Consider the following 21,236-nt stretch of genomic DNA (forward strand, 5'->3'; position numbering starts at 1 on the left):
CAAAATACAAGTTTTAATTTATCAAATTAATACTCAAAGCCCTTACCCTAAGGACTGTCGTTAACAAAACTCAAAAAAAAAAAAAATCTAAAATTTATTAAATGTACATTATGATTCATGAGAGTGTGAGTGCCGCAATACCGATGTGACAATGTACTTTCCCCATAGAATAAAGATTTATTACTAGCACGGTGGCGGTTTGGTGGTAACCTCGACTATAAGGAGTGGTGACATGTTCGAGTGATATGGATTGATGCAAATGTAATTGATATAAAAGTGGTAATGAAGATATATATAATCTATAATATAACTAAAAAGGGGGTGTTGGGATACACTTGGAACCTCTAATCACCCTCATAGATCCCAATCCTTTCTCCTTATTAATCCTCTAATTTATTAATAATTATTTATTTTTTTAATAATCCTATAAATTTTAGTCCGTAAAACTTATGGGCTTACTTTTATAAAATAATTTTTGTACAACTTGACTAGGCTTAATCAGCAAGTATAATTAATCATCACGATGTAAAACAAAAATATAGATCCAATCATAATATCATCATCATAATAATAATAAAAAAAATAATGATAATTTATAATAATATAACTAAAAGAGGATGTTGGGCTACACTTGACATCATAATCCCCCTCTTAGAGTCTAATCCTCCCTTCTTATTAATCCTTTACTTTTTTTAATATTTATTTAATAGTTATATTTATTAAGCTAAGCCACATAAACATGGGGTGTGATGATTTTGGTGTGTTTTATAAGGCGTTTGAGTGTGTGTATATGATGTGCCCAGATCCTTTGGGCAGGGAACAAAGGCAAATTTTCAAACGAGTTTGGCAGGAGAAGGGTTGCAAGGTAGCAGCGTGTGTGTGTATGTATCATATGTATGTATTTTGTGTTTGTATAGGTTGTGTGTTTATATAGCCTTTAACTCAAAATATTTGAATAAAAGTGGGATTGTAATCAAAAAGTATTTGAATTATAATCAAAATTTGATTTTAAATTAATAATTTATAATGAGATTAGGGGTAGTAGTACGGTTTGATATAAGTAGTTGTGTCTAAAGCATTTAATACTGATTGGTCTTCCCATACAAGCAGTATTCTGCTCTGTTTTACATACAGATGATACACACGCATATATATAGATTATATATTATATCTATAAATCAAGTACAATAATTAGGAGGAGGATTTGACACAACCGTTCAAGGATAACTTTCCCATCCATTGTCTTGAGATTTACAATTGACCAAATCAACAAAGATAAATACATATATTGTGTAACCAAACCCAATTAACATCACAAACACACAACCATAGTTTTTTAAACTCTTTCGAGTTCAAAGACAATATTCATGACAAACAACAAAACAACGCTTGCGAAAAACTAGATGCTTCAAAAGATTTCTTGAACATGAAGGTGATGATAATCTGGCGATGGATAATCAAATTAACAGGCTTGAGATGGTTTTAGTTGACGAAAAGGTAACTTATTTTTATGTTTTAATCTTTAAATTAGGATGTATAATATACAAATCCATCTGATATCTAAATCGTTTATGCTCTTTTTTGATGTTATTTTGTAAAAATCTATATTAATAAAATATATTTAAAAAAAAATGATATTTTAATTTTTAAATTAATAAAATTTGATAATGTCATAATTAAATTAAAAAGATGTATAATGATATCACATAAGATAATTCTAAAAATCTTATGCCATAACAATTTTTCTTTATTTATATAATGGATATTTCCAGTATTTTTATTAATCATTTAAAAATTCAAAATATAAAAGTTAACTACACTGTCCAAACTAAAGAAGTCAAGTAAAAAGGTGGGTTGATGGCTTCTCAAAAGAAGACGCCAAGTAAAAAAGCCAAAAAGACATGTCGATGGCTTCTCCAAAGTAAAAAGACATGACGAACCAACCGGTAACAGACCAACAACAATAATCTGCATAAATGTTACGAGTAAAAGCTTTGATATTTCATAAATAAGGAGTATTTGTTTTTAAAAACACTAGGAAGAAATTTATTTTTCAAATTTTCTAAAAAGTACGAGTTTTTAAAATTATTCTATCTGTCCAAAATTGCATTTTTTTTTATTGTTATTTTCTTTTAAGGTAAGAGATCCAAGTATTTTTAATAGAGAACTAAAATAGTCTTTCGAATTTATCCTTAGAATTAGAAAACACTAATGTATTGCTGAAAAAGCACAAATAAGCAGAATCATATCACTAATAGTACAAATTACCCAAATAAGTGAATAACTCACTATAACAACAACAATCGAATTACTCGAAATCAGCTAGCTTTAGCAGTGTTCGAGTTAAGCTCCAAAGGAGGATTATGCTTATCATATGGTAATTTAATCCGATCGATAGACCCCTGTGGCTTCAGCTTCACATTCTCGCAGTTGCAAATCTCGATCATAAATCCATCTGGATCATTGAAAAAAAGTTGATCAATCTCTCCATCCTCCTTCCCTCCAACTGTTCTCTTTATGTACTTTATGTCCATATCCTTCAATCTTCGCTCCAAGGCTTCCATATCCTCACACTATACACGTACAATAACAATACACAAAACGTACACTAGTTAACTCAAATATATAATGTCTTAAAAGTTGTGAACTTGTGATATACATACAGATCCAGGTCTTTTAAAGTACGGGGCCAGAAGTTTTTGTTAAGTTAATAAAGGAAAACTTAACAACTGTGAAAAAAATTAAAGGGTTAAGGTGCATAAATTATTTATACATTTACCATGAAAATCAGGAGTAGACTTTTAATATGGAAGGTACAAATGTTTTTATGCATGTTAAATACAACCCTTAGGGTTGTATTTAGCATTTCCCAAAAATTAAAAGAGATCAAAACTATCAATTTACTAACTAAATCTAATGATAACAAATTATACAAGATCCAAAAGGATTTAACAACTTTTGTTGCATTTGGTTGATTCAAATTCATAAGCAAAATTAACATATAAACATTCATAGTTTATGACTTGAAAGCAAATAAAAAGCCAAATATATAAGAAATTTTTTTATATGGTATTTGAAACTTGATTTCTAGGCTGCTTTCATGGACATTTATGCATGACTTCCACATAAAATGAGAATAGGCCGGGTCTTTACATCTGTTGGGCTGAATTCAAAGTCTAGAAATGTTGCAATATCCATTATTGGGCTACCTTGGACTTGGGTCTACCTCCCCCACCTCTAAAAGGAGCATCTTACATTGAAAGTAGGATAGCCTGACTACAAGTCTACACGTCGGCTCAACCCATAATGTAGTGAAACTTTTTTGAAAACCAAGTTAAAAAAAAAAAGATAGAGGTCATTTTGTCATTCTAAACTTATTCAAAATTTTCCTAACAATGAACGTCATAAAGTCGTATTTGTGTAACTGAATGAGAAATGGTAAATTGGTAATTATGTCAAAAACTCATAGTAATCGCTAAAAATATCCAAAAATCCCTTAAAACGGCTATATATCGTAGCAATCTAGTTACTTTGGGCAGATACATATAGTATAAAAATTTGTGCTACGGGACTACAAGGCAATATTATTGTGGATGTAATTAATGATGACATGTATTTTGACATTGAAATTGAAACTAAAGACAAAAAATGTGAAATATATATACCTGAAATGATATGTGATTATCCATGGGATCCAAATCATCATTATTATGAGGCAACTTGTCTTCATCTTTAGCTTGGACAAGATGAATCCCAATTCCATAATTAAACAACCACGCCCCATCGAAATCAAAGGCTTGAGGCCTCTCGATCAACACGAACCCCAACGTATTCGTGTAGAACTCCACCGAGTCCTCAACCGACTTACAAAGTCTTGAAACATGGTTTAATGACATCATTGGGAGCTCTTCTTTTTCTTTGCCATTTTGCTTCTTCTCTTGTTGTGGCTTTTTCTTGCCATTATTATTATTATTATTATGATTCTTCTGCCTTGATTCCTTTTCTTGGCCATTTTGATTTTGATTATTATTTTGTAGGGTTTTCTCCATATTTTTGGATACGAATAATCATAATCATTATTGTTTATGGGAGGGTTCTTATTATGGTTTGGAAAACGGTTGAGATTTGGGTGTGTGGCGGTTGATGACGCGTGGAGTTAATATAGTGTCTTGTATAATTGAGCGTTGGATGGGATCGATATGAGACTGACGCGTGGCAATGTTGGATTTTGGAAGCTTTGGAGTGAAGTACGAGTACTATATTGAAATTTGATATTGATATCGGAATTAAAAATTATCATATATAAATAGAAAGGTATGGAAACCGATGGGGAATCACATTGCATTCGACATGCGTTTTCTTTTGGTTACTTACAAAAAATATATTTATATACTTGAACTATACATCCTATTGTAGAAATCATAGACTTGGTTTATTAATCGCGCTTATCACACTCAAACTTATCATCTTCCTACTCGGACCATACCTAGACCAAATGTTCATTACTTGTGCTGTTAAGTCTCCCCATATGCCGTACACATGAAGGATATTTTTGTCATTTTAAATACTCTATTAGAATTACAGGTATAAAATATATAATTTTCACTATACTTTAAATACAATCTTTATAATTTACCTTTATTATTAATATTTTACTTTATAAAACTAAATGAACTAGAACATTCTATTAAAGGTTTTTTAAGAATTATCGTTTTATAAGCAAAATCTAAACTAACAAATCATGCAAGCATTTCTATCAATCAAAATGTTGTAAAGAGTTAAAAGTGATCTCATTATGATGTTTCCGTATGAAACAATTTTGATTACTGCGGTAACGGGAACATAATAAAAACATCACTTCCAACTTTTCCAAAAACCATTTTTGGTTACTTTGAACAAACTAAATGATCTTATGACGTTATTGCAAGTTACTTTAGCAATGCCGAAGCTACAGCCAGTGCCGACCCTGGTGCCGGGCGAAGTGGGCAAAGCCCTGAGCAACAATCAAGCAAAGGGCAACAACTTTCTGATAGATCTATTACATATGTATGTATATATATGCTAACAAATGCTACATCTATGTATAAAATTTTAAAAATTGCAGACTGTGTTCTAATGGAGAAATTGTCTTCTTATCCAAACAAAGAAGATGATGGGTCTGTACTATCACTTTTTGTGTTTGGTTATTCACCACTAGATGCCTGACCCACCCAAAACATAATATTTTTATTTTCATTTTTCATTAAGGCCCTTCTTTGTAATATTTCTTAATTTTACTACAAACTTATATTTAAGTCTTTGACTTTATAATATTCCTTAATTTGTTTATATAAAATAATTATAACTATGATCTTTTAGGATCTTATGTAACGGTTTTTGGAAACTCAATTAATAAAAATAAAAGATTAATCATATATATTCATCAATAAACTACTTACAATGTAGGAACAAAACCACTTAAATTTATTAAATCTTATATAAAGTAATAAGAACTTGAAGATGTAAATTTTTTTATAAAACTATTAAGAAATTCATAATGATGGAAAAGAAATATTGACATGTTTGAAGATGATGATGAAAATGTGAATTAAAAGTGTTAAAAACTTTGATATGCCAAAATTAACTATATATATCTATAACTCTTATAAAAAAGTAGTTAACCAAGCTTTTTAAAGTCCTCTTGCAATCTAAAACTATATTGAAAAAATGCCACATAGGATTTTATCCTATGTGTCAACTCCATATTTTTTTCAAAAATAAACTATATATTTAGAGAAAAAAATGAACTTATATATATTAATTAATTAATAAATAAATAAATATATTGTAGAAATCTAAGATTTTCTCATTAGATAAAATGATATTTTCTCTTTAACTAAATAATCACGTCTATACGTAATGATATTTCATTATCTTTTTTATTCAACATTACATAAAATTCTTTTCTTTTTTTTTCTTATGATGATTATTTGGAAGTTTTCAAAACTATATGAATATACAAAAATAAAACAAATTAAGTGTAAAAAATAGATTTAATTAGTTAAAAGATAACATCGAAACTCATAAATCTTAACATTATATTAACTACACCTTGAATATATGTTCCAAATTAAAAATTTTTGTTTTAATAAACAATATCCTCTTTTAAGTATAAAAACCACCTTGGTGTATACCTTGTTCTTTGCCAATAGCCGGTAAGTACAAATAAGATGGGTTTTATGGTAAACGTAAAACTAATTAATACACTTTAACAAAAACCCTTAGGATTTCGTTTAGCAAAACCAAACAAAATTTTGAGTCATATAAATTCAAGTAATTGTAAATCACCCGGAGTCCGAGACCTACCCCACCCTTAAACCAAATTCTACATCCTACTTTTCTTTTTCTTTCTTTTTTGGAACTCTACCTCTTCTAGATTAGTCAATTAGATTAAACAAAAATTAAAACCACCATGGTGTTGATAATCCATTTCTAAAAATCACAGCAACACCTTCAAATGAATATAACTGTTTTACTTTTTGGATGTTAAGAAGAGCATTCAACACACAAGGCATAGTCAAATTATCTTCTTTGAATTATATATCCAGCCAATTGTAATTTTTCATGTGACTTTTAACTTTTTTGGAGAGAAATGTAGTGGAATTGTCACTCTACATTAAGGATCAAATTGTATGTCTTTGAGTTCTGTTGTAACAAGATGACTACATGATACATGTTCTAGATGTAGATCATTTAGTGACAACAAAAGGCAAATTACTATAATTACTAGAAGAAAAACATATTACTAAATTCTTAATGATAATTTAAAGTATAGCTTAATAGCTTAAGTCCTTCTATTTCTTTAAGTTCATATTTTGTCAAGCTTTTGGTTGAATCTATATCTGTTCAACCATATGTTTATATGTTACTAAACTATTTATATAGTTCACATCACGTAATTCTAATGAAATATGTTCGTTATCGTTTCTTCATATATAAAGTATATTATATAGTTTTTTATACAACTCGCGCATCGCGCGGGTCAAAAATCTAGTATGTATATATATATATATATTTGATGTCACACTTTGCAATTGTTTAAATTGGAAAAGAAAGATAAACTTTTACCTTGAGGACATGTTACTAATTTAATTTAAATAATCTAATACATAAATCAGGTGAACACGTTTCTTGCATACATATAAACTTGCTACGGAATGGAAATTATTGTTGATTTAAAGACCTATGTTTTCGTTGTTATTTAAATCTAATACACGTTGCGATGGGTTGTCTAATCTGACTAGATTTTGCTCTTAAAAATAACATGTTGGTTATTAAGAAAATTTAGTATGGGCATATCTGGATCATCTAGCCCATAGCATCTAATTATACAGGACCGGCCCTGGCTACAGCCTCAACTCTAGACACAACCGGATGGTTAAGGACCGGAGACCTTTGCTATATTGATGAAGATATTATAAAATTATTATATGTTATATTTTAAAAAAATAAATATTTGATGACAATTGTTTTGTTTTGGCGAATGGAACTATGGAAGTGTGGAACGGACAAATAGAACCCAAAGCCCATTTTGATTATTTTGAATTTCTTGGGCCGTGACTAATAGCCCAAGAAGAAAACCTTCATTATTTTTTAGTGGTGTTACAACTTGCAACAATTCCGAGTGTGTGCTGCGCAAGAGAGGACAGAATCATATTTTTCTCATTCCCAAGAGAACAACTTACAACGCAGCAGCAACATCTAGGTCTTCATCAAACCGTCAAATCATGAAAACCGGATTATTTGGATTGGTTTGGTTGGATTGAGTTGTTAAAGTCTGGTACGACGGTTTAAGTTTTGAAAAACCGGGTTCCTTAGTCCGGTTACGGTTTGAGCAAAGAGTTAACCGTCAAAAACCGGACCGGACCAAAAATATATATGCATATATATTCACTAATTTAGTTATATAAACTCACTTTTACTTTCATACTTTCTCATTTTCACTTTATCTTTTTATATTTTCAGCTTCATTTTCATTATGTTTTCACTCAAAGATAAAAAATATTAAGTCTTGAGTCCCCCATCACCTTTAATATTTCATATTTTGTAAGTATAAAACACAAAGTATTTGTAATTTTATCAATGTTTCTACTAATATTAAGATTATAGAGTTACTGGCTTCTATATGTGTGATAAAAAATGAAAAAAATTTATTAATACGAAAAATGCATAATTTATTTAGAGATAAAAAAAATATATCTTGAAACCGTGGAACCGGGTAAACCGGACCAATTTACATGGTTTGTTTTGGTCTGGTTTAACAACATACTTGGTCTGGTTTGGTTTAAAATATGTTGAAACCGAGAATGCGGTTTGATTTGAGATTTAGTAAAAACCGGACCACGAACACCCCTAACGCCAGCAGCGGCTCAAGACAACAAAACAATTTATTTTTATCTTTTCACATCAACACCCACATATAAAAAACTCATATTACCATCATCTATCTCCACCATCATCTCTATTCTAAATCTAAAACCCATCATTTTCCTTAATATACTAGGGATTAAATCTAGACTTAATTCTATACATAAATTTATAGCAAATAGGCTAATTTTATAATGATTTTTTTTCCCGGCCCCAAAATGTATGTTAATGTGTACATACAGAATATTGATTTTATTATCACCTATTACAAACAAACATGATTAGCCATTGTCTTTTGACACCAACAAGAAATACATGATTACATCCAAGAAAAATAAGAGTTATTATGAATCTAATCAATGTCTTATATAGTCGAGAGGTTCTCCGGTCAAGAAATGCGTGACAAGTGTGAGTGCACTCTTTGGTTTGTCGCTCGGGACCTGGTGACCTCCCCCTAAAACTGTGGAGAACGTCAAATCTCCTTCATAAACTTGTGTAAAACCACCCATCTGTGATCATGATTTTTATGACATTACTTTTATAACAAACATCTTTCTGATTTTTGGTTATTTAGCAATGTAAACCACTTAGTAATTATTTAAAGTACTAAATTGAATATATCACTAATTACCTCCCCTTGATGATCAAGCCATGGATGCCATGGAGTCTTTATAGGAAGACTCATCGAATTAATAGAGTACTTGGTCGACGTGACTGGTATTATTGCATCAGCATCACCACTACCGAACAAAAGAAATAAAAGAATTTGATCACATAATGTATATACCAAAATCTGATTTCCATATTTAGTTCCTTTTCTAAAGTAAGATTATTATACCTGAATATCCACACACGAAGATTATTCTCCATCAATTCCCTAAGGAGTGGAATAATCGTCTGAGGGCTATCAGACCAGACATCTATGATACTACTGCATAAGTTTTTCGGAAACATTTCATGTCAATATTACTTGAAAGCATTTTTTGATTTATAATTAAGCATGCCTACAAATGGATAAATATATGCACATAATTAAACTGTGAAATTTACCTGCATAAATTCCACTCATGATCCAGTTTCGTGACATTAGCATGGATAGCTTCTTGAACATCTTGACGATTCATATAAGCATGGGTATAGAAATCGCTACATGGATCAATAACCTGAGACTGTTTGCACCAAAGAATTCAAGGATATGTATATCATATTTAGTTGTTATATTTGGATTCACTTTAATAATGATCTTGAGTTAGAATTTACCATTGGCTTAGGCTTGGAAGTAAGATTCGAATCCAAACATAAAGGTGCAAAAATGTTGTAGACATTGATATATTCAATATCATGGCTGATCTCATACTGCGCTTCATTGCACTGATCTAGATTTGTCGTAGACATTGTGAAAGAAAACACACTACAATAGATCACCCAATTTTACCCTTTTGGGCGTGTTTACACACTTATAAATGTGCAAAACTATAAAGTACATGTTCATAGATACATTTCATGAGACAAATTACTTGTAAATCTTTACCATTTTCAAACCTACATGCTATAATTTCCTTGAAAATATTAAGTGTGATAAAAATTTTAATATTATTTCTACATAGTTATTTGTTTTATTTTTTGGTTCATTAGATATATATAGCTTTACTGTTTACATATGTTAGTGCTAATTTTAAGACACATGATGGTACCAAAGATTATTTTTCGTATACGTTATATGAATATAAGGATATTTGTTGATGTAACATAACTCGCGGACTTGATCTATTGCTTCATCTGATACTATAGCATGAGAATTAAGGTAATCATACTCTCCTAGCGTATCAGTCTCATGGTTAATCAATGCGTTCCCAATCTGTAAGCACCACATCCAAAAAACTAATCAATGGCCAAAAGATAAAACACATGAGAAGTAAGGTTGTTAGATATCGAAATCATTAGAAAAGGAAGGAGGAAAAAGGCTATACAAGGATTCCTTTAAGATTGATTAAGGTTTTGTTAGCAATTTTGTTGTTGTAAAGAATGGTATGTGCGAGCTGAGGCACATAGTGTCCGGCATAGCTTTCTCCTGAGATATAAAACTCCCTTTCTTTGTACTCCGGAAATCTTTCCAACCAATTTAACAAGAACACATAATTGTCCGCTGCGGTTGAAGCATCTCCACAATTCAAGTAATCTGATGTTGAGTTTGAATATGAAAACCCGACGCCTGCAGGTGCTTCCACAAACAAAACATTTGCCACTGCAAGCATGAAAAATAAACATAGTTAGAGACGGCGTTTGTGAAACATATTTTTGTTTTTGTCAAATGTGATACCATTATTCCATGCAAATTCATTTATATACAGAGTTTTTCCATCACTGTTGACCCGAAATGGCCCAAGCTCCTGCGTAGCTCCAAAACCGAGTGAAGAACAAGTCGGACCTTGTAAAACGAGTAGTTTATTCAAGTCAAAATTAAATGTCACTAAGATATGTTGTAACAGAACACTCAATTAAGTACTATCAAATTATGTTACCTCCATTAAGCCAAAGAAGGAGTGGTAAAGATTCTTTGGAGTTTTCAGCTTCAACAAAGTAATAATAAAATGCGCGTCCTGCTGATTTGATCAAAATTTACAGATGGTTGACCAGGAAGTCGGTCAATTTGATCATTCCTTTTGAGTTCTCCTTGAGGAAGAACAACACTAACTTTATTAACATACGAAAGAGGCTCAAAATGGTTGGTTTCGGTTGCTGAATACCGTTTGGCCTTGAAAAGATGATCAAGTGCTCGCGTTTGTTTGTTGCGTGCATGGATTTGCCATTGAAAGCTTGAAAAAAAGAGGGATATGAGAATAGCCCAAAAGGTAGTCTTCTCCATTACTATCTATAGCAATACACTACAATGAAAATTGGAATTTCATGATGCTCTAATGTTTAGATTAGATTTAGAGTAGTTATGGTTATAGGTAAGATAATTTGATAAGTCATGAGCATCTAATGTTTATCATTATATATTTTCTGTAAGAAAGACAAATAAATTCATATACTTTTATAGTTTTATCTATATCTATATATATAGGACTTTGGACCCACAACTTTTAGGTTACCAGCATGCTAAACGTGTTAGAAAAAATAATTTAGTGTAACATTGATGGATCTTTCACTTCCTCTTGGTTACCAGTTTTGCTGATTCGTTTAAATAAATGTAAGGACACCAGAATGCATATATATTATTAATAATAGGGATAACTGCAGAAAATAGAAAACACCTTTCAGTCAATTCACGAAAATAACAGTGACATTTAAAAGTTTTACTTTTTAAAAATGAGCTTTCATTTATTCACGAAAATAGTAACATTTGACACGTGTATATGATGACGTAGACATTTTTTAATTACGTGCCATTTTTTAATGACATGACATGACATTATTTTTTATTTATTTATTATGTAATTTTTATCAGCCGTGTCATTTCCCCCAAAAAATGACATGGCTCCGTTTCAGTTTCGGTTCTGACAATGTATTTTTTCTCGTCATTTTCTTCTGGAACTAATTTCAGCTTAATTTTATTGTTTTTTGTTGAGTCTCTTCCTATTTCAATCATTGAAAAGCTGAAAAGCTGTGTATGAAGATCTTAAAGGAGACATAGATCTAGCTCTTCTTCATTCGTCTATCTCTAGAAAAAAAAATAGATGTCAAAACGTCGTCGTTTTAGTCGAAGGGAGATTCTGAGGAAGTTCAAGGTGAGACGAGAGTTTTATAGGCCGGATCTGGACCGTTTAAGAATAGTTCGTCGACAGATGACATAGTTCCAGAGGTTAGCTCGAACTTGAACAAATCGCCGTCGTTTTCTAAATTAGTTGAAGAAATCGAGAAGAAATCACCCCCACCTCCAACACTGCCGTCGTCGGTGTTGGAGTAATCCAACAATAAATGAGAGTTTATTGCTAGAAAGTGAAACTTTTAAAGGTTATCGCTATTTTCGTAAATTGGTCGAAAGGTTTTTATATTTTTTGTAGTTATAAAGTACGTCACGTCATTAAAAAATGACACGTAATAAAAAAATGTTCATGTCATCATGTACGTGTGTCAAATGTTACTATTTTCGGGAATAAATAAAAGTTCATTTCTAAAAAGTAAAACTTTTAAAGGTCAATGCTATTTCTGTGAATTAGTCGAAAGGTGCTTTCTATTTTCTGCAGTTATCCCTTAATAATACTCGTACTTCAGTTTGGTGAATCATCCAATATCCAAAAACAAAAGGCAAACACAACATTGATCATGATTGGCAAGGTTGCATTAGTTCTATCTTAATAATCTCATGTTATTGCAGTCTTATGAAGTTGTGTTATATGGTTTCTTTGGAACTACTATTAGCCGGGTTTTCAACAACTTTTACTCGTCTTCATCTGACCTTTAGAAATTCAGGTCCACCACCACCTGTTTGGAGCAATTTCCTTCTATGTCTTCATATTGCCAAGCTATGAAAGTCATCTTTGATCAGTTGGTTAATATTGGCTCCTCCATTACTGATGATCAATTAGTGTTACAGATTCTCTCTGAAGGGGTGGCATTAGTTCTCTCATGCACAAAACCTCTGCCAGGTTTTATTGAGACTCGATCTCAACTCTGCATGACTGAAGCTCAAAAGAACACTCAAGCTAAATATGCATGGTCATCACTATTGACACGGAATGGCCCAAGCTCTTGCATGGCTCCATAACCAACCGAAGTACAACCCGACCCTGAAATACAATTATAATTAGTCCATATATATGAATCATGTTGTCAAGGACAGCTAACAAAGAATGCACATTTCTTTTAAATTTTGAAAGTCTTTGTTTCTTAACTTTGACCCTAAGTATACTTGTTTCAGTTTATATAATACTTGATGATCGGTTCATAAAACTTTCATCAAGTATTGTATAAAACAAACAAAATAATCTAAAATCTAAGTTTAAAAAGCAAGACTTTAAAAATTTGAAAATACGCAATAGATTGTGTAGTTTTAGTATATTAATTATTACCTCCATTGAGCCAAAGAAGAAGCGGTAACGAATCTTTTGCCTTCAGAGCTTCAACAAAGTAATAGTAATAAGCCCGACCATCAGATTGATCCACGGTAACATATCCACCATACTGGTCGAATCTGACGTATGGTTGCCCTGGAAACTTGTGGATTTTATCATTGTTTTTAAGGCCTTCTTGGGGAAGAACAACGCTGGCTAAATTATTCACAAAGAGTGACGACTCGAAATGGATACTAGTGTCGATGGTAGAATTAGGGGACTTTTTGATGTTGTAAAGATTATCAAGATTCAAGAGCTTGTGTTTGTTTGTAGCCTGCGTGACGACCGTCACATAAACAACTTGAAAAGTTGAAAGGGAAACAATTGCTATCAAAAAGATCGTTTTCTCCATTATTGTTAGTATAGTAATTAGTGTAGATGGAAAACTAGAAGTAGGGTCTATGTTACACGTTTATATGGAAGTAGTAGTTTTTACTTACTATACGATATACATGCCAGTTATATTGGGATATCGAAGTGAATTAATCTATACTATCTATACTGTATTATAAAGCAAATAGGGTTCAACTTTTAACTTTCAATTTCAACAATGTACACATGATAATACATAATGTACCATACATCAATGCCTACAACTTTCTCTCTCCTCCATAAATCATTTTATTCCACTAATTCTTTCAAAATCTTTTATCTCAAAAACCGTACATCGATAAATTATAAAAATTATATAGGTGTTTTTAAAATTTTATGCTCTTTCATTAGAGATGTCATTCGATATACTTTCGACTAATTTTTAAATCTGAGGGCGGAGCCCGTACGGCTAAGACATTTGTCTATGACACTCTATGACATATCAACTCCTATGACCTATCATACTCTATGACCTATCACCCTCACCTTTTTACCGGCGTAACGCGCGGGTACTTACTCTCGTTATTGTATGATCTACGGATTTAGATTTGAACTTAATATTGTAACAGAAAATTTAAGTTAATTTAGGGATCAGAATTTTTTTTTTATAATATTGATCTAAGAAAATAAAGTTCAATTCTAAATCATGTGATAACGATTGGAGTTTTTTTATCCATATAAAATTGTTTATACTGTATTTGATTACACTAAAATCATTTGTATCTCAAACTTAGGGCTCATTGGATGAACGGATCATTTCAAAGAAGAGATTTTATAAGTATTCGTGTCAAACATGGAGATATTTTAAATTAGTTGTTTAGTTAAATTAAGAAAAGAATGGAGAGGAGAAGGAAGAAAAATTTTCCTTCCTAATTATCTCAAAAATGAAGGGAAAACTTTTGAAACAAAAAACAACTAAATTTCCTTCTCTAACCTTTTCTACTCCTTTTTTTTTCACACTTAAAAAAATCTTAAAAATATTTTTTTACTGTATAATTTTCCCCTCTCATTTCCTTTCCACCCTTAAAAAGTTCGAAAACACATTAAACAATTATACATATAGTGGAGGGTCATAAATACGGACTCTGAAGTTAAAAATCCATAAAAAAAAAACAACATAACTAATAAAATATTATTAAAACATAAATTTAAAGCTGAGTAACAATGTAAAAATAATTTTAAATATCTTAGGAGTATTCTACAGATTAATTAAAAATACTTAGTTGTAAAACTATATATTAAAAATAGTGAACGGAGTGAATAATAACCGTCTACGTGACAGTTTACTATTCGTCCGTATCACACACAGTGTAACTGCCTACGATACAATTATCCAGATTTTATCATATTACATCTTATTCGGGTTTTCAGCTATGAGTTATTTTTTGGTTTCTTTCATATTTTTTACTTTTAGATTTCCAACTAATATATTAAAATGTTTTACGCGGAGCACTTAAAAACCGCCAATCAAACTAACCTCACAAGTCAAAATTACCCATCCAAAAAAGTCAACCCCCTTTCTCTTCACAATCAATCATCCCCCAAATAAATCACATACCGCCACAATCAAATTCCGATCATGAATCCATTCCTCACACATTCCCTCATCTTTCTCGCCATATCACAATCAGTACTATCAGAAGCTGACGTACAGTGCTTACGTGGCATTTCAGCCAGCAATCAGAGATCGTCACGTGGAACTTCTCAAAACCACGCGCGGTTTCATCTGCAGCTTCTCCGGCGTCACGTGCTGGAACGATCAGGAAAACCGGTTGATTTCGCTCATGCTTCGGGATTTATCGCTTTCCGGTTCGATTCCTCCGGATATTAAGTATTGTGAAAGCTTACAAAATCTAGATCTGTCAGGTAATAATCTGTTCGGTTCAGTTCCTTCAGATATTTGTAGCTAGTTGCCTTTTTTAGTAAGTATTGATTTGTCTAATAATCAATTTAGTGGTGAAATTCCTGATAGTTTAGGTAACTGTACCTATATGAATACTGTTTTGCTATATGGAAATAAGTTAACCGGTAGTACGTATTCCGTCACGGCTTTCTAATTTAGGAAGGTTAAGTCAGTTTCGGTTGCGGATCTTAATATATCTATCTATACTACTTAATAAAACAAAAGGCCCCTTTTTATTTTTAGAAATTCTGACTTTGAATTACCGGAAACACCCTTGACATTTTATAATACCGAAAATACCCTTTTCTCCAAATCCTGTTTCCTTGGACCAAAAAACACACACATCCAACAACGCTTATGTCATCATTTAGATTAGATATTCATTAAAAACTCTGATAATCATTATCCAAATATATTATTATATTACTATTTATATTAATTTGTAGAAAAAAACTCATTAATTTACATTTTTTTGTTTTCCATCAATAATTTAAATTTTTTAACCCTCAATCCTAAATTTTTATTTATTTTTAGCATCAACTTGGGGAGATTTTTTAAAAAGTTACAAAAGGTATTTATATTTAATTTTTTAAAGTTTCAATTGTCACTAAAATCAAGAATCCTAATTGTTATCAAATAATGTGAAAACAATCTTAATTGTTATCTAATTATCCCATGACATGTGATTGAAAGTAAACCTATTCGTGTTATGAGTCTGCATCATGATCAAATAAATATACTTGAATGTGAAGTACAGGATCACAAGTATGTTTATATTTTAATTCCTAATTATCTTCAATAATAATATTAAATTATGAGTACAACTGGTTTCAAAAAATTTATAATAGAGAAATTATTGTAGCATGTGCCATGTGGAATGACTACAACAAATAATTCCATCAATATGTCTCAGCTAATAATGACAGTGACGAGCTTGTGATTATTGTACTACAACTTGCAAAGTATAACACTTAAAACCGTATACGTTTAAAATTATAAGCTGTTATGAATTAAATGTATGAAAATCTAATATTGATAATATCGTAAACCTCGTGTCCAGTGTTGGACACAGGTCTAAAATCTAGTATCTATACTATAAGACAGTGGAACCAATAATACCAATCAAATCGCCCGATTTCATGAAATTGACTCTCGCTTATGTCATCATTTAGATAAACTATAAATTAAAAATCCTAATAATGATTATCCCAAATATATTATTATATTAGTATTTATATTAATAATTTGTAGAAAAAGTCTCATTAATTTATACTTTTTTATTTTACATCAATAATTTACACTTTTTACCCCTAAATACTTAATTTATATTTATTTTTAGCCATCAATTTGAGAGAATTTTACAAAATTTATAAGCATTAAATTAATTAAAAAATATGAAATATTATCAACAAAAAATTATTTCAAAACTTAATGACTTATTAACCAATCAAATCGCTCAATTTCATCAAATTGACTCTCGCTTATGTCATCATTTAATTTAATTATAAATTCTAATAATCATTATCCAATATGAACTCCATTTAAGAAGCATTTTATCTTTCAATAAAAAAAAGTACATAATTTTCTTCTTTTTTATATATTATTTTTGCGTATTAATGTTTGAAGTTAAAATTGGCATTCAAATCAAAAGTCATAATTGTTATTAAATAATATATATGAAAACAATCCTAATTATTATCTAATTATAGTAGAATAGTTGATTGAAAATCAACCTATTCGTCTTATGACCCCGCATCATGATTAATTACATATATTTGATGTCAAGTACATGATCACAAATATGTTTATATTTTAATTCTTAATTATATTTCATAATAATATCACATTATGAGTAAAATAGTTTCAAAAAAAATTCTATAATAGATAAATTATTATAGCATATTCTTTGTGGAATGACTACGACAAACAATTCCATCAATATGTATCAACTAATAATGACAGTGATGAACATGTGATTATTGTACTACAACTTGCAAAGTATAATACTTGGAATCGTATATCTTCATATTTATAAGTTTTAATAACTTAAATGTATGAAGATCTAATATTAATAATATTGTAAATCCGGTGTCCAGTGTTGGACACGGGTTTAAAATCTAGTAATGAACTATCCGGAAGTTTTCCGTCTAGTTAAAAGTATTTTACAATATTTATAACCTTTTACAAGAAAAAGCAAAAAAATTATCTTTTCCCAAATGTACTTTATCTCAATTACTTCATAGCAAGATACTTCATAGCAAGATACTGAAGCAGCGACGCAAAATACCGAAGCTCAAACAATAGTAGCATCCATGATTTATAAATTTTAATAGGGATAACTGCAGAAAATAAAAACAAACGTTAATTGATTTCACGAAATTAGCAATATCCTTTAGATGTTTTATTTTTCAAAAAGCATCTTACTTGCTGACGTGTAAGTTTTTACGAAATTATCAATATACTTTCATCATCTTCATCTCCATTTCCAGATTTCTTTCACCTTCTTCCTCTTTTTCATCATCATCTCTCAATCAAATCCAACATTAATCCAAACATAATGTTGGATACACATCTTTCAATCATACAAGTTATATCGTCGAGAACTTAATCGTATAAATTTGATGACTTTCAAAGTAATTATCTAAACTTATTCCATTATCTCCATAACATAAAAATATACCAGATCAAGGAATGTTAACAAAATTCTATATCATTCTAGCCAATCAATTTATTTTTTTTTTCAAAACAAACTGGACACATCAAAAGTTATATATATAACTTTATAAATTCGTGTATAGTTTTTATTCTCACTTAGATACATACGTTATTATTTTGGGTGCTGCATTTAACCTATGTATGTAGTTAATTAATGATGTTTGAACTTTGTGTTGTTTTATTGATACTGTAAGTTTATTTTTTTTTCTTTTAATAGTTCTCTGATTTTCATTTGATTATACATGCATGTTTTGAAGTTGTGAAAATTGTGTTAATTTTTGAATTTGTGAAAGTGGGAGCTAATTAATTAAAGTAATATGCCAATAAATGTGAAAGGAAGAAAAAGACATGGTTGATTACACATATCAATCAGAATCTTACTGTTAACTTTTAAATTTGAGATATAAACAGATAAATTAAGGTGGCAAGCAGCAAAGTGGAGATTAAAAACAGTGCAAACAATTAATTAAGGAAGGTAAGGCTAAGAATTGAACATGATTAAAAGTTAAAATTAATGATAGAGGAAACGACTCGAACGCTAGAATACATCCCATTTCAATCAAGCAACAACACAAGCACAAATCGACCAAAACAGACAAACCCAATATAGTACTTAGCGATCAAATTATTAAATTATGCTCAACACACTCTGGACGAGTGACCCTACTACAATAGTCATCATACAAATACTTCTTTCTCACATTATCATATTTTTTCTTTTGACTGACGGTTTATTTGCCAGTACTTTTCTATATTCCACCGATATTTTGTGGAATAACAGTCTTGGCTTGGGATATATTGATCTGAAGGGCACCCATCAATATGAAAATATTGAAAATGGGCCTGAAATGGTGCATGTGACCAATTGATCGGTGTATTACTAGCCCAAGTCGCGTTCCATATGCTTATGAGCACTTGCATTGCCTGACTTGGGTACCCGATTACACTTGTGTAGTTGCCGTTCTTGAATACTCTTACTGGTGTGTCATCGACAAAAAACCTGCAATGATACAAGGAAAAATGCTTAATAAAACCCGTTGACTCGTTTCTATCATCTTTTCATCTTAAAAAGTAAAGATGACATTTAGAGCATAAGTTTCTAATTAACATGATTATGATATATCATCTAGCGAGCCGAAGATACTTTAACTTACCCTCGGGTAGAGTTATATCTATTTATATTTTACCTCTTGATATCCCACCTGCATAAGAATTGAGTACAATTATATTTGTTTGATATATTTGCTAGCTAGTCAATATCTAGGCATAATGAATTTTCTCAATCAGTTGCAAGCCTGGTTAGGCTAGTTAGTAAAGCTATCTCAAAACAAGAGTTATTATTTACTAGCTTCTTTTATACTACTTCTCTTACAATAATAAGAGGATATGTGTGCTCACACAATTTGGTGTTGGTTCCATAGGATTCTGTATTCATGAAAATCTGTTGTGGGATCAAACCAAAGAAACATTCGTTGTTCTCTACCGCCAACCCCATTTATGATCACATTTGTTTGCAACGTAATGTGTTTGCCTGAGCTGTTTCCCAAGAACTCGAAGTCTAACTCATCATGAACGCCACCTATATCTCTATGCAGCTGCATTGCGTCATACAAAGGTAAGTGATTATCACAATAACTTTTAGATTTTTTTAAAACTTACAAAAGTAAAATTCGGAAAGTTTAAAGTTTTTATGTGTACATAAAAAGTTGTGACAACGCCTGCAGAATCCTTAGGAGGTACTTTAATCATCATTCGAAAGAAGCCAGACCCATAGTATGCTTTTGATCTAAATCCACACCCTATAAATATATTAATACTCCAAATCAGAAACTACAAATTCTAAATATTGAATGCATACATAACAAAACTGTTTTACAATGGTGATGCATGTTAACTAAAGTTGTAAAATATAGTTTTATCGGTTTGAAACCTTATATATATTGATTCACCATTATACTAACGTTTAGAGATACTTTTAGCTTATCCTGCCTAAGAAAAGGTGCATACAAAATTGTGATCTTCAAAACTTGAGGGCCTAACCATTTTTACCTTAATTATTTTAAATAATATATATACACAAGTTCTCTAGCTACAAATCTCATCTCAATAATTTATAAAACCTGAAGATCGATCCAAGGACAACTGAACTTCTTGTCCATCTTTGAGATACGAGATATGATCTCTGCCCCAAGATACTTCATAATTTAGATCAATACTTTCATTTTGTGAAATGGCAATATTGAAAAACATTTCAAATAAAATGAGGACGATCATCATCTTTGCAAGAAAACTCATCATATTGATAGACATAAATCCAATTAGTTTGCTACGGCGTGTAGGAAAATGAAGATGATGATATATTTAGGTATGTATATAGGGAAGAGATGTCAAACTCACATTTTTTACGAGTAATTTATAGATTGAGTAAAGTGTTGATTCGGTAAGTCTTAGTAATCAAATGACTAGTGTTGAACACTCTTGACATGACCAACCTACCCTGCAATGCACAAATGCACATGGAGGTTGTTATGCAAGTTCATATGTCATGAATTGTGATAGTAATAATATGTATAAGAAATCTCTTGAAATACCAGAAACTATCTAATCACATAAAACATAATTGAATTGTTACTCTAAATTTTAGAACGTTTTTAGTTTATGGGAAAAGATGAGTTAGATAAGTCATGACATCTATACGTTTATCATTTTTGAGTTTTTCTTTTAGAGAAACAAATAGTTTATATAGTTTTGTCAGCGTTGAACCCATAATCTCTTGGTTATTA

The 21,236-nt window shown here is 30.7% G+C and overlaps 3 protein-coding genes across 3 annotated transcripts; all 3 read right to left on the minus strand.

The window, feature by feature from the left end:
* Positions 1–2,242: 2,242 nt before the first annotated feature.
* On the minus strand, positions 2,243–4,049 carry LOC122597264 (metallothiol transferase FosB). Its single transcript, XM_043769878.1, has 2 exons — positions 3,666–4,049; positions 2,243–2,573 (listed from the first exon to the last, which is right to left on the minus strand). The coding sequence occupies exons 1-2, from the start codon at positions 4,047–4,049 to the stop codon at positions 2,319–2,321; spliced, it is 639 nt and encodes a 212-aa protein (XP_043625813.1). The 3' UTR covers positions 2,243–2,318.
* A 4,713-nt stretch (positions 4,050–8,762) lies between these two features.
* On the minus strand, positions 8,763–13,815 carry LOC122597265 (serine carboxypeptidase-like 40). Its single transcript, XM_043769879.1, has 9 exons — positions 13,422–13,815; positions 10,727–10,834; positions 10,377–10,651; positions 10,161–10,264; positions 9,667–9,817; positions 9,457–9,575; positions 9,245–9,337; positions 9,038–9,146; positions 8,763–8,915 (listed from the first exon to the last, which is right to left on the minus strand). The coding sequence occupies exons 1-9, from the start codon at positions 13,813–13,815 to the stop codon at positions 8,763–8,765; spliced, it is 1,506 nt and encodes a 501-aa protein (XP_043625814.1).
* Positions 13,816–19,158: 5,343 nt separating this feature from the next.
* On the minus strand, positions 19,159–20,748 carry LOC122596076 (xyloglucan endotransglucosylase/hydrolase protein 2-like). The gene is made up of 4 exons (XM_043768590.1): positions 20,574–20,748; positions 20,152–20,252; positions 19,852–20,048; positions 19,159–19,453 (listed from the first exon to the last, which is right to left on the minus strand). Exons 1-4 carry the CDS (start codon positions 20,746–20,748, stop codon positions 19,159–19,161), a joined length of 768 nt encoding a protein of 255 aa, XP_043624525.1.
* Between the last annotated feature and the right edge of the window lie 488 nt (positions 20,749–21,236).

This window comes from Erigeron canadensis, chromosome 4, assembly GCF_010389155.1.
Source record: "Erigeron canadensis isolate Cc75 chromosome 4, C_canadensis_v1, whole genome shotgun sequence".
NCBI classification, from domain to species: domain Eukaryota; kingdom Viridiplantae; phylum Streptophyta; class Magnoliopsida; order Asterales; family Asteraceae; genus Erigeron; species Erigeron canadensis.

Bases quoted from the DNA above. Each gene is read 5' to 3' on its own strand.
- LOC122597264 (XM_043769878.1), bottom strand. From the start codon at position 4,049: ATGGAGAAAACCCTACAAAATAATAATCAAAATCAAAATGGCCAAGAA. The intron at 2,574-3,665 runs GTATATATATTT...GTACGTGTATAG, and splicing joins ATAATCACATATCATTTCAG to TGTGAGGATATGGAAGCCTT.
- LOC122597265 (XM_043769879.1), bottom strand. From the start codon at position 13,815: ATGGAGAAAACGATCTTTTTGATAGCAATTGTTTCCCTTTCAACTTTT. The intron at 10,652-10,726 runs GTATCACATTTG...TCATGCTTGCAG, and splicing joins TGAATTTGCATGGAATAATG to TGGCAAATGTTTTGTTTGTG. The intron at 9,147-9,244 runs GTATAATAATCT...TTTGTTCGGTAG, and splicing joins CTTCGTGTGTGGATATTCAG to TGGTGATGCTGATGCAATAA.
- LOC122596076 (XM_043768590.1), bottom strand. From the start codon at position 20,748: ATGAGTTTTCTTGCAAAGATGATGATCGTCCTCATTTTATTTGAAATG. The intron at 20,049-20,151 runs GTACACATAAAA...GACGCAATGCAG, and splicing joins GCGTTGTCACAACTTTTTAT to CTGCATAGAGATATAGGTGG. The intron at 19,454-19,851 runs GTGAGCACACAT...GTATCATTGCAG, and splicing joins TGGAACCAACACCAAATTGT to GTTTTTTGTCGATGACACAC.